The 12,447-nt window shown below is 43.6% G+C and overlaps 1 protein-coding gene across 1 annotated transcript in view; it reads left to right on the forward strand.

The window, feature by feature from the left end:
* LOC124262806 (dynamin-like 120 kDa protein, mitochondrial) overlaps nucleotides 1-12,447 on the forward strand; it is a 43,785-nt gene that overhangs the window by 7,109 nt on the left and 24,229 nt on the right. Inside the window, 6 exon segments of the mRNA XM_046697354.1 lie at nucleotides 1,586-1,627; nucleotides 4,879-4,952; nucleotides 5,472-5,522; nucleotides 5,746-5,764; nucleotides 5,767-5,849; nucleotides 6,917-7,003. Of these exon segments, the coding sequence (XP_046553310.1) occupies nucleotides 1,586-1,627; nucleotides 4,879-4,952; nucleotides 5,472-5,522; nucleotides 5,746-5,764; nucleotides 5,767-5,849; nucleotides 6,917-7,003 (356 nt within the window).

The raw sequence follows: 12,447 nt of genomic DNA on the forward strand, positions 1-12,447 counted from the left end.
AGCGTCTGCCCGGAGAGCGGAAGGTCGCGTGTTCGATCCCCGACCGCGTCATACCAAAAGACGTTAAAATATGGTACTTGTTGGTCCCTGCCTGGCGTTCGGCATTAATGGGTACATCAAGGACTGGTCGGCTCGGAGTCAGTATAATGTTTCTGAGTGGGGTATTCATGCTTCACTGCGGCATGGTATCTCAGTGATCTAGCACTATAAAACCAGCTTCAGTCTGGGCTGGTACAAGCAGCCGGTATTCACATACCTTGCTTGTCTATGTATTCTCAAGCACGACGTTAAACCCAATTTCACCTCACCTCACCCAGAAATCCTTGCTTGTCTTGTGAGGTGACTATTGTGAGGTTTTCAGGCCGCTGTCATATTGATGCGAGTCATTATAACCCAGTTGCATAGATTGATGCTCTTGATATCAATCACTGGATTCATTATTTACAGACCTTGGTCATATAGCTTGTATATTGCTGAGATCAGCATTAACCAACGAACAAGCAGAAATATGGTAAATTCTTCATAACAACATTATGGGGCTGGGACGATTCACCGATGCACCAATACATCATGATACATTTAAGTTTGATACAACTATTGCATCGTCGACTGGTGTATCGATACAAAACAATACACAACCTTTTTTCAAAACAATATTATCTTAACCATGTTAATGTACTTATTTAGAGAAAAATATGAAAGTATGATAGAGTTTCTTGTTTGTTTATTACAAAAGTGTTATTGTTATACACAAATACCATGAAATAAATCTTAATACTGTCATTCTTTCAAGGTGTATGTATCGTGATGCGTATCGTATCACAGGTAAAATATCGAGATACGTATCGTATCATGACATAGTGTATCATCCCAGCCCTACAACATAAACAGTTTATCATCATGATAGCACAATGATATGCAATTGTAACTTGGCCACCCAAAGCTTTTATGTCTTTAACATGCTGAACCAGCGAGGTGTATCGATTGACTGCATGCTCAGACATTTATGTAATCAATAAGATCACTTCTATATTATTTATCAAATACTGTTGATTATTTGTGAATTGTACTTCTTATTCATGTTGATGGCCAAACTCTGATTATTGGTTCACGGATTTCATTTTAAAATTCCTGGACGACAGTAGTGATGGTGACTGGACTGAATGCATTTTGTTAGAATAATGATTAATGTATAGCCAAACAGACCATTTATCCAACCTACACAATAAAATGCAACATACCCGTAATTTCCGAATATCTTGTGATAGATATTTGCTGGTGTTTTAATAATGGTGTATCAGTTATATCGTCACCTCCAGTCAATTTTGGGGGCTGTGGGGTAGCTTAGTGGTTGAAGTGTTGGCTCGTCACGCTGAAGACCCCGGGTTCGATTCCCCACATGGGTACAATGTGCGAAGCCCATTTCTGTTGTCCCCTGCCGTGATATTGCTGGAATATTGCTGAAAGCAGCGTAAAACCAAACTTGCCAATTGTGTGATCACTGGAATCCGTAAACCAATTTCAGAAAGTCTCGTCTGTAGAATTGTATGTATTCTGACATGTTGCTGCCATTTTGCCTCATCAGGGTTAAGTCGAGAGGTGCCCTTAGTCCTAGGCCCGACTCCAGGTGTGTAGAATACAAGAACATCTCCGTCATATCTGTATGTCTGTATGTAGATGGTGTGTTGTCATAGCAACCTGTGGTGGCCGTGCATCATCAGTACTGCCCCTTCAAAGTAGGATATGTTTGTCCAGTTTAGAGCAATGAAACCTTGTTCGTCATGAAATCAGCTCATGTCCCCTGTCATCAGCCCATGGCTGAGTGGGTAAGATGGCTGACTTTGTGTGCTGGCGATTACCAGTAGGTGGGTTCAAATTTGTTGGTAAGAAATCACACATCACATCGTATACATTTACAGGTTTTCTGGAAACATATATATTCATCCATGCAGTGAAATTGTTAACTGCCAGTTTTCAACAACCATTTGCAACATGCTACTGAAAAAAATAGAGCCTTTTTTTTTTTAATAAAACACTGACAAATTTATGGATTACAAGGTTTTTTATACTTTGTGAGAGCAACGTGATACATTCCTGGTAGACAACAATACAATAATCTGTACCAAACTGTTGCAATTTTTTAAAAAGTACAAGAGAAGTTGTTGTCTCGGTATTGTACTTCCCAACATCTGGAATGCAACTCAAAGAAATGGTTTGATATGTATTTAGATTGTGTCTATTTTTCAAAGCAATGTTCAGGTAAAGACTAAGCTTCTATGAAGTATTTTTGGTTAATTTGATGCATGATTGTTGGAGATTAGTTACCATGGTGATGGTGTTTCTCTTCTGTGTGTCACTTGTGTCAGAGGTGGATCCCAGGGTTGGAGGTGTAGGGTCGAATCTCAGAAACAAAAACTGAAAATACAGGACCGTTTCCTTTCTGTGAACATGATTAGTTGGACAACAGATTTCTTCTTGACAAATGTAGGCAGTGGGGTAGCCTAATGGTTAAAGCATCCGCTCGACCTGGGTTTGATTCCCCACTTGGGAACAATGGGTGAAGCCCCATTTCTGGTGTCCCCCGTCGTGATGTTGCTGGAATATTGCTAAAAGTGGCGTAAAACCAAACTCACTCACTCACTCACTCACTCACTCACTCACTCACTCACTCACTCACTCACTCACTCACTCACTCACTCACTCACTCACTCACTCACTCACTCACTCACTCACTCACTCACTCACTCACTCACTCACTCACTCTCACTCACTCACTCACTCACTCACTCACTCACTCAGTTCTTAAATAATATTATAAGATTCTTTAGCATTTTTATGAAATGTGAGGGATATGTAAATGTGTTCAGCATGTTTAAAGAAAGAATGCACACATTGCTGTAAGTGTCACCGCAACTGTTATGTCTTCATGGATTCATTTTGCACAAAGGGCGGTGGGGTAGCCTGGTGGGCTAAAGTGTTCGCTCGTTACGCCGAAGACCCGGGTTCGATTCCCCACATGGGTACAATGTGTGAAGCCCATTTCTGTTGTCCCCCGCCGGGATATTGCTGGAATATTGCTAAAAGCGGCGCAAAACCATACTCACTCACTCACTCACTCATTTTGCACAAACAATCAAAGGTCACTGAGTGGGTCCATGTTTTTGGCTCAGAATTTTTTTGGTTATTTTTCTCTCAGTGGAGTGATTAACAGGCTTTGTGTGTTGATGTATCCCTTTTCTTTATATATTTTTGTCTGTATGACTGTTAAATGCCATATTATTATACTTCTGGACATTGTTATGTGGACCAAAACATTAGAGTATAGTATTTCACCGCCATCTTGTTGTTTTTGAAGAAGCTCTGGATCCACCTGTGTGTGCTATATGTGTTTGTGATGAATGTGTTTTTAGGTAGGTGGGGGGAGGTGAGTGGTGTTCTTGTATTCTGCACACAGAGGACGGCTGGGTCACGCTCTGTGATCTGTGCTGCTTCCCACCCCTTGTGCTATATCCTCCCCATCCACCTGACCCTTCACTCCTTATCACAACCATCACTGCTTTCACAAAAATAAGTTCGTCCCTACCACCTCATAATTATTTGTCTACCTGTCAAGATCTGAGATAGAATTGATCTTCGGTAACCCATGCCTGTCGTAAGAGGCGACTAACGGGATCGAGTGGTCAGACTCGCTGACTTGGTTGACACATGTCATCGTATCCCAATTGTGTAGATTGATGCTCATGACGTTGATCACTGGATTGTCTGGTCCAGACTCAATTATTTACAGACTGATGCCAAATAGCTGGAATATGGCTGAATGTGGCGTAAAACTATACTCACTCACTCACTCACTCATAATGGTAAGGACTTGATACTGCTGTTCGCCAACACAATCATTTCAAGACGATTAATATGAATGAGTGATGACTTGTTCGATGCATGTGATCATATCCAAATTGTGTAGGTCAATGCTCATGATATCAATCACTGGATTGTTTGGTCCAGACTCAAATAGCCATAATATAGCTGGAACATTGCTGAGCCTGGTTACACAACAAACAATTGGTATGAATAGACAATCAAGTGGTACCTTTTAGGTTAGTGTACATGTTCTCCCTTCACCCAGGAATATATCCATCTGCACTATGATACAATCACAACCTGCATATATTTATATTTGTTGAGAAACTAAGGCCATGTTTGACCAGAATGCGAAACTGACACCCTTCCCTAAGCCCGTGTCCAGCAAAATTTTAGTTTGGCTGAAGATGGTTGAGTTTAATGTATACAACCCTATGAAGTAGTGATTGAGGAATTTAGTGTATATGAAAGTGTGAACTGGTGACAGTGATACTTTAATAAACATTAATTACATGGCAGTTACTATATGCATGAGATATTTTGATATCTGGAAGATGTCTCGCAGTTACTGAGGTACTTAAGACAGCGGCACAGTGCAATACGTTGTTGTGTACATGTGTCTCTTACAAGAAATACAGTAGAAAATACAGACGTGACTGTCAGCTTTAATGTCAGTACTGCAAACATTACTTCCTTGAAACATGGTTTTAACAGTTTTGCAGATGTCAGTGATATGAATGAACTAAATCACCATGCTCATTAAATGTGTGAGGTGAGGTGAGGTGATGGTTTATAGTATTTTGATTCAGTAATTTTGGAATGTCAAGAGTTGAACTGTGACTGACTCGTGTGAGTGTTTCCATGACAACCTGTGTGTTACTATGACTATGTATGTATGTATGTTACCATGACTACCTGTGTATGTTATTATGATGTGTGTATTTGTATTACCATGACTACATGTGCGTGTTGCCATGACTACGTGTGTATGTTACCATGACTATCTGTGTGTGTCAGATGCGAATGTGTCGACCACGACGGCGGTGTTCGGAGAGGCTAAGACTGGCGGTGCGGAATACAGCTCCGACTCAGTGAGTACTGCGATCATTAATGGCAAGGTTCGGAACAGTGAACAGTGCGTTTGCACTGGTTATTTCAAAAACTGTCAGTCATTATAGCATAAATATTGAAGAAACATTGTTTGAATAATGTTCAATATTGTTGAAACTCTTATAATACCATCATGAACTACTCGGGGCAGTGGGGTAGGTGTTTGCTTGTCACACCAAAGAACTAGGTTCGATTCCCCACATGGGTATAATGTGTGAAGCCCATTTCTGGTGTCCCCCGCCGTGATATTGCTGGAATATTGCTAAAAACGGCGTTAAACCAAACTCACTCACTCAAGAGCTAATCACTTCTACATCCTCCATACTTTCATTCTGTAATAGCCAATGTCTTTTGAGCTGGAAGTATTGATCAACAGCTTCATTAGGAGAGAGTTTAGTGCTGTCATTTGATTGTGGCATCATGGTAGCCAAGCGCATCACAGTGACGTAAGACATGTGAGCAGACATCCATGTTAACACCCTGTCCTTTCTCTCCTGTAGAGTGACAAGAAGAGGCTGGAGCGGGTCCAGGGGGAAATGATGGAGGTGCAGGTACGTCCCACAGCAGCGTCTTCATCCATTACCTGGATCAGCTGAATGGAAGTTGGATCAAAATACTTAAATAAAAATAAAAAAATAAAATAGTTAAATAGTATGTCTATTGTTGCAAAGTGACAAACACTGCAACTTAGACCTGGTTGGTTGTTAATGTCTATGATTTTCTGATGTTACCATGGCAGCTGATTATGATGTAATGATGTTGCCTTGGTTACAGCTGCGGTACCAGAAGGAGATCGGCGTCTGGAGAAGGACAATCGTGAGCTACGGAAACAGCTCCTGCTTAGGGAACAGAAGTCCGGGAAAAAGAGGGTCATGAAGGTGGGTAGTTTCATATCTCTGGCATACTCGCTGTGAATAGCTGATGCAGCGTATATTCATTCATTCATTCGTTCTCTGGAATATAACATGGTGTATATTTGTATTTCTTAATAATGGCTAATATTGATGAATTTAATTACTGCATTGAAACTTGATTTAGAAGTCTGTCGGACATGGTACACATTTGAAATTGTCCATGAACATTGAAAATGGGTTTGTGTCATAACCTGAAAAAAGATACAGGGATTTCTTGGGTTCATATACTACAATAATTTGATAAGGATGCATACTTTTCTTCCCAATTGCACAGATCGATGCTCATGCTGTTGATCACTGGATTGTCTGGTCTAGACTCGATTATTTACAGACTGCCGCCATATAGCTGGAATATTGCAGACTCACTCACTCACTCACTCATACTTTTCTATCTAGTATGAATGCTCACAATATTGGTTCAGTTGTCTCCTAATTAATGAAGCCCCAGCTGTTTGAATGACCCACCCTATTCCCAGTGAAGTTCATCCTGCAGACAGGGCTAAAAGTGAAAACAATTCGGCAGGCTAAAGGCTAAAAGTGAAAATAATTCGGCAGACTAAAGGCTAAAAGTGAAAACAATTCAGCAGGCTAAAGGCTAAAAGTGAAAACAATTCAGCAGGCTAAAGGCTAAAAGTGAAAACACTTCAGCAGGCTAAAGGCTAAAAGTGAAAACACTTCAGCAGGCTAAAGGCTAAAAGTGAAAACAATTCAGCAGGCTAAAGGCTAAAAGTGAAAACAATTCAGCAGGCTAAAGGCTAAAAGTGAAAACAATTCAGCATGCTAAAGGGTAAATACTAAGTACCCTGTTACTGTCAAATACTGGGTTTCCATATCAAAGTTTTAGAGGAACATTTTTCCGCCTCCTGTAGTGTTTGTTGTTTGTCACGCCGAAGACCCGGGTTCGATTCCCCACATGGGCACAATGTGTTAAGCCTATTTCTGGTGTCCCCTGCTGTGATATTGCTGGAATATTGCTAAAAGCGTCGAAAAACTAAACTCAGTCAGTCAGTCAGTTTGTTGTTTGTCCACAGAAGTCTCTGATTGATATGTACTCTGAAGTCCTGGATGATCTGACTGTGTACGACTCCAGCTACAACACACAGGACAACCTACCCAGGGTATGTAACAACGTCAGTACAGGGGGATGTACTACTATATGATGTGTTACACAGCAGGTCTTGTTCATAGTCTGTGTGACCTGCCCAGGGTACGTAACAACGTTGTGTCAATAGGATGTACTACTATATGATGTGTTACACAGCAGGTCTTGTTCATAGTCTGTGTGACCTGCCCAGGGTACGTAACAACGTTGTGTCAATAGGATGTACTACTATATGATGTGTTACACAGCAGGTCTTGTTCATAGTCTGGGTGACCTGCCCAGGGTACGTAACGACGACACAATAGGATGTACCACTAAATGATGTGTTACACAGCAGGTCTTGTTCATAGTCTGGGTGACCTGCCCAGGGTTCAGAGAATGTTGGCGACACAATAGGATGTACCACTAAATGATGTGTTACACAGCAGGTCTTGTTCATAGTCTGGGTGACCTGCCCAGGGTACGTAACGACCGGCGACACAATAGGATGTACCACTAAATGATGTGTTACACAGCAGGTCTTGTTCATAGTCTGGGTGACCTGCCCAGGGTACGTAACGACGGCGACACAATAGGATGTACCACTAAATGATGTGTTACACAGCAGGTCTTGTTCATAGTCTGGGTGACTTACCCAGGGTACGTAGAGATGCTGGCTCAATAGGACAAACTAGAGAGTGATATGTTTACAGCAGATCTTGCTTGTAGTCTCTGCCAAGTACCCTGGGTACATAGGTAGCCATGTTTGATGTATTACAGAGTGATATGTTAACATGCCCTTGTTCAAAGTGTGTGTGACCTCCTCCGTGGTGTAGTGGTTAGAGCCTCTGCCCAGAGAGCGGAAGGTCACGGGTTCGATCCCTAGCTGCGTCATACCAAAAGACGTTAAAATATGGTACTTGTTGGTCCCTGCGTGGCGCTTGGCATTAATTGGTACAACAAGGACCGGTTGGCTCAGAGTCAGTATAATGTGTCTGAGTGGGGTATTCATGCTTCACTGCGGCATGGTATCTCAGTGAGCTAGCACTATAAAACCAGCTTCAGTCTGGGCTAGTACAAGCAGCCACACATGCACATGCATGCACGTCGTCATATGAGCGAAATATTCTTAAGTAGAACATCATACCCCATTTCACCTCACCTCAAGGTGTTTGGGAAATGTAGTTCTTGAATGAAAAAGAGGATAAAAATTGCATAATAAGAATAATAAGTTATAGCCATGCTGCATTTTGTTCATAACTGAACAAGCACATTCTCTCAGTCGATTTCTAACATATTTATTTTTCCTTATCCTGACTCATGCTCTTTTGCTTGTCCCCTTCCTCTTGCGAACATAGTGGAACACTTGTATCTCCTTAATTGAAGCTCCCTTCAATGTAAAATCACTAATTGGTACTCACCCAAGAGTTGCCTCCCCTGCCTCAAGCGCGGGAACAGGTGTCGCCACCCTCTGGCCTCATGCTTCACTCTCTCCTTCTTCGCCCAGTGAGCAGGATGTGAGAGCGCCTGTGTCTCCTTACACACTATATCCTTTGGTTTTCTTAGTTAGTTACCTCTTATAGTTTACTATAAAGGTATAGCTAGTATCCTTCATTAATTTGCATTGATAAGTAATCGTATTTCTACTGTTTATTCACGTGAGTTCGTGATTGTTCAGCTAGTATTACGTTGATGAAAAACTGTACTATTTGTAGATTACGTTTTTCCGCTGCGGATCCGCATGTAGTATGCCCTAGTTGTACTACGCCTTGTGCGTTTGATTCACGTTGCAGTTACTGCATTAATTTAACCAATTCTGCCTTTAATAAATACCATCTTTGCGTCTTGAGACGTGTTGCAGATAGGTCACGCAAACTAGGTGTAGACATGGCCGATACATCGGATTTCCCATCCAGTCAGCTGCTGTCGAGCGATCCCCTCCCGTCTGGTGTTCTGCTTGAGACCCCATCGGAAGAGGGACGTGGGATGCAGTCATCGCAGATAAAGTCCAAGAGGGCCTCAACGTCTTCTCAACGCAGACTTCGTACCCCCAGGGCAGCGTCATCCTCCAAAGGGAAATCTACGAAGTCATCGAGAACTTTCTCAGCAGAGATCGTTCCAGCAGCAGAATTGGGCCTCTACGATGATCAACCAATCATCATACCCGACATACGCCACAAGAAGCAACCAGTGACAGCGACAGTGACTTCAGCAGAGATCACCATGCAGCCTGATGCCTCTACACTGATGTCAGACGAGATCGCGGAGGGCCCCACCGCTATCAGCGCAGAGAGGGCACCATCTACTACGCCGCAGATCATCCCAGACGATCTAATGAAGCAGATCATGATCATGATGGAAGGCCACTACAGACTGGAGAAGCAGCCATCCGAGGGTCCGAGCCTTCGCGAAGGCTCCAACGTAGACAGCACCCCAGAGGCACCCCCAGTCAACGTAGCAGCCACGACGATGCCACCTTCGCGAAGGAAGTCACAGACCACCTCCACGAAGGACCCAGATGTACAGCCTTCGCGAAGGCCTTCGCGAAGGCGGGAAAGATCATCACCCTCTTCGGCGTCATACTCAGATACGGAATCTGATCATCAGACCTCACGGAAGCCTTCGCGAAGGTCATATCACCGTTCCCCAGGACCGGACGCAGAGGAAGCTTCGCGAAGGCGTTCGCGAAGGACACCTGAACCCAGATCGTCATCATCATCTAAAAGGACATCGAGGGACTACACAAGAGCTTCGCGAAGCTACCAACGGTCCCCTCATAGGTCGCCAAGAAGATCAACCTATCGATGTAGATCACCAAGACGATCGCCTCGCCGATCACCACGCCGATCTCCACGTACATCACCACGTCGATCACCTCACAGGTCTGCACATAAGCCTACAACTAGATCTCCACAAGCGTCAAACGATATAGAGATAGAGCCACACAGTCCTACATCAGAAGAGCAACAACCTCTCATTTATGATGATGGAATGGAAGATGATGGAGGAATTATTTTCTCAGATGCAGAGATAAGATATTGGATGGTCAATAATCTAGATCTCTCATCACCTTCCAAGAGTGGCAATTCGGCGCAGACTTATCTGATGAAAGAAGACGATGCAGATGCTATTACACTACCCCCAATCGACCCGATTGCGGCGGTACCACAGAACCTAGATACAGCATTCAACAAAGCCACGAAGGTTCAAACACCACATCTGCCAAACTTTCACGCCAAGAAGTTCTCCACGCATAATATGGACCCCTTCTTCAAGGCACAAGACATCGATGAGAACTACAAGCTGATCTCCGATGCCAAGAACAAGTACTACAAGATTGATGATCGAAAATTGGTTCAGATAGAAACCATGACGAGGTGTATGTTCTTTGGTCTAAATAGATCTAGAACAATAAATGAGACACTTATCACCAGATTTCGTAACGACCTACCTCTGAAGATGATAGAATGATTTACTCGGCCCTACTGATGCAAAAGAAGGACCAGCAGTTCTTAACAGATCATCTCACGTCTGTCTCAGCAGCACTGACCTTAGCTCGTCGTCAAGGCCTCCTCGCTTCCTGCAACTGGGGTGAGAACTTTACAGCTCCACTATATACAGCCCCGTGGTCTTCCCCATCCATCTTTGACGGAGGAATAGACAAAGTCTCCAAGGAAGTCACCAAGGATTCCAGAGAAGTCCTGATGATTAAATCGATGGACACGCTAGCCAGTGTCATTCGACAGACTTCACAAAGATACTCAGGGAGATCTAAATTCACGGGCCTACAAAGAGCAAGAGACAGGAAGATAGCCAGTTCCAGGGGAAGAGATTCTTTTACGCCCATATGGCAACTATAGAGGAGGGTCAGGAAGAGGCAGGACACCCAGAGGTTCCCGCAACTATAAACGCTGAAAGACAGGTTCGGAACGACTGGAGTCTTCCACCCCCAGCCGTTCCAGTACAACCGTCACAAGTGGGTGGACGTCTCCAACTACACTGGGAAAACTGGGGAATACTTCAAGACACCTATGTCTCCAACATTCTTCAACGCGGATTTCGTATCCCACTACAGGCCAAGCCTCCACTAACAGTCAACCCTCCCAAGTTCGAGGTACAGGCACAGCAACTACTAAAGTTAAGAGAGGCTGTTACATTACTCCTAACCAAGCAGGCCATAGAAGTAATAGATCAAGGAAACATCGAACCAGGTTTCTACTCCCCAGTTTTCCTAGTACCCAAGAAAAACTCCAAGGAGAAATACAGACTCATTTACAACATGAGCTTCTTCAACAAGACTTATCTACGCGAGACCACCGAAGTTCCACATGATACATCTACCGCGAGTTACGGCACATGATTCGTCCCATGGACTACATGGGCAGTATAGATCTACAAGATGCCTATCTGCACATCCCTATACATCCCGAATCCAGGAAATACCTACGGTTTACTCTAGACGGGTTACATTACCAGTGGAAAGTACTCCCATTGAATAACATCAGCCCCATGGTTATTCACGAGGATAACGAAACCGATTGTCACCTATCTACATCGTCAAAGGGCTCTACGCAGTCGCGTTCTTCCTCGACGACGGGATACAAGTAGATCAAGATCCACAGCATCTCAAACTACAGTTAAACTACATCATAAAGCTACTAACACAGCTGGGATGGTTAGTAAACTTACACAAGTCGGACCTAGTACCATCGCCAAGATCTGCAATTCCTAGGCATTCGATTTATCACCAATCTCAACCGTATAGTGTACCAGAAGACCGTTGGCTCAAGATCAACAGATCATTCCTCCAGCCCTACTCTCTCCGCTACCACTTCGACAATGGCAGAGTTTACTAGGTCTTCTAACATCAGCCCAAGACTTGACAGTCATAGGCAGATTACAGTTACGTCCTTTACAGGTCTTCATCAACACACATCTCGGCGACCTACAACCATTCAGTCTACGGAACATCTCAGACCTCATCTACTATGGTGGACCAAGAAATCGAATGTCTCGCGAAGGGATCTGTTTAGCAGAGCAGGAATTCAAAACCCATTTATATGTAGGCGCAGCGTGCTCCAAGGTTGGGGAGCTCATCTCACCAACCAGGCGGCATCAGGGTTATGGAATCAGCTAGAAAGCAAGCTCCACATAAACTCATTAGAGATGAAAGCTGTAATCAGCGCCATAAGACATTGGAGCAACATTCTACAGAATGCGCACCTGATGATACGTGCCGACAACTTCGACAGTGGCGTTCTATGTGAACAGGCAAGGCTCAGCGAGATCGCCGAACCTTTTGACTTTAACCTTTCAACTGTTCGAATTAATCCAAGATCTAAATCTACATGTCAAAGCATGCCACATTCCCGAGCCAGGAATATACTAGCAGGCGCACTCTCTCGGCCACATCTACCGTCGCCCGACAGAATGGATGCTCAATACAGAGATATTTGCACAGATAATCAAGCAAATAGGGCC

Source organism: Haliotis rubra, unplaced genomic scaffold, assembly GCF_003918875.1.
Source record: "Haliotis rubra isolate DU_JTF1 unplaced genomic scaffold, ASM391887v1 Scf857, whole genome shotgun sequence".
NCBI lineage: Eukaryota > Metazoa > Mollusca > Gastropoda > Lepetellida > Haliotidae > Haliotis > Haliotis rubra.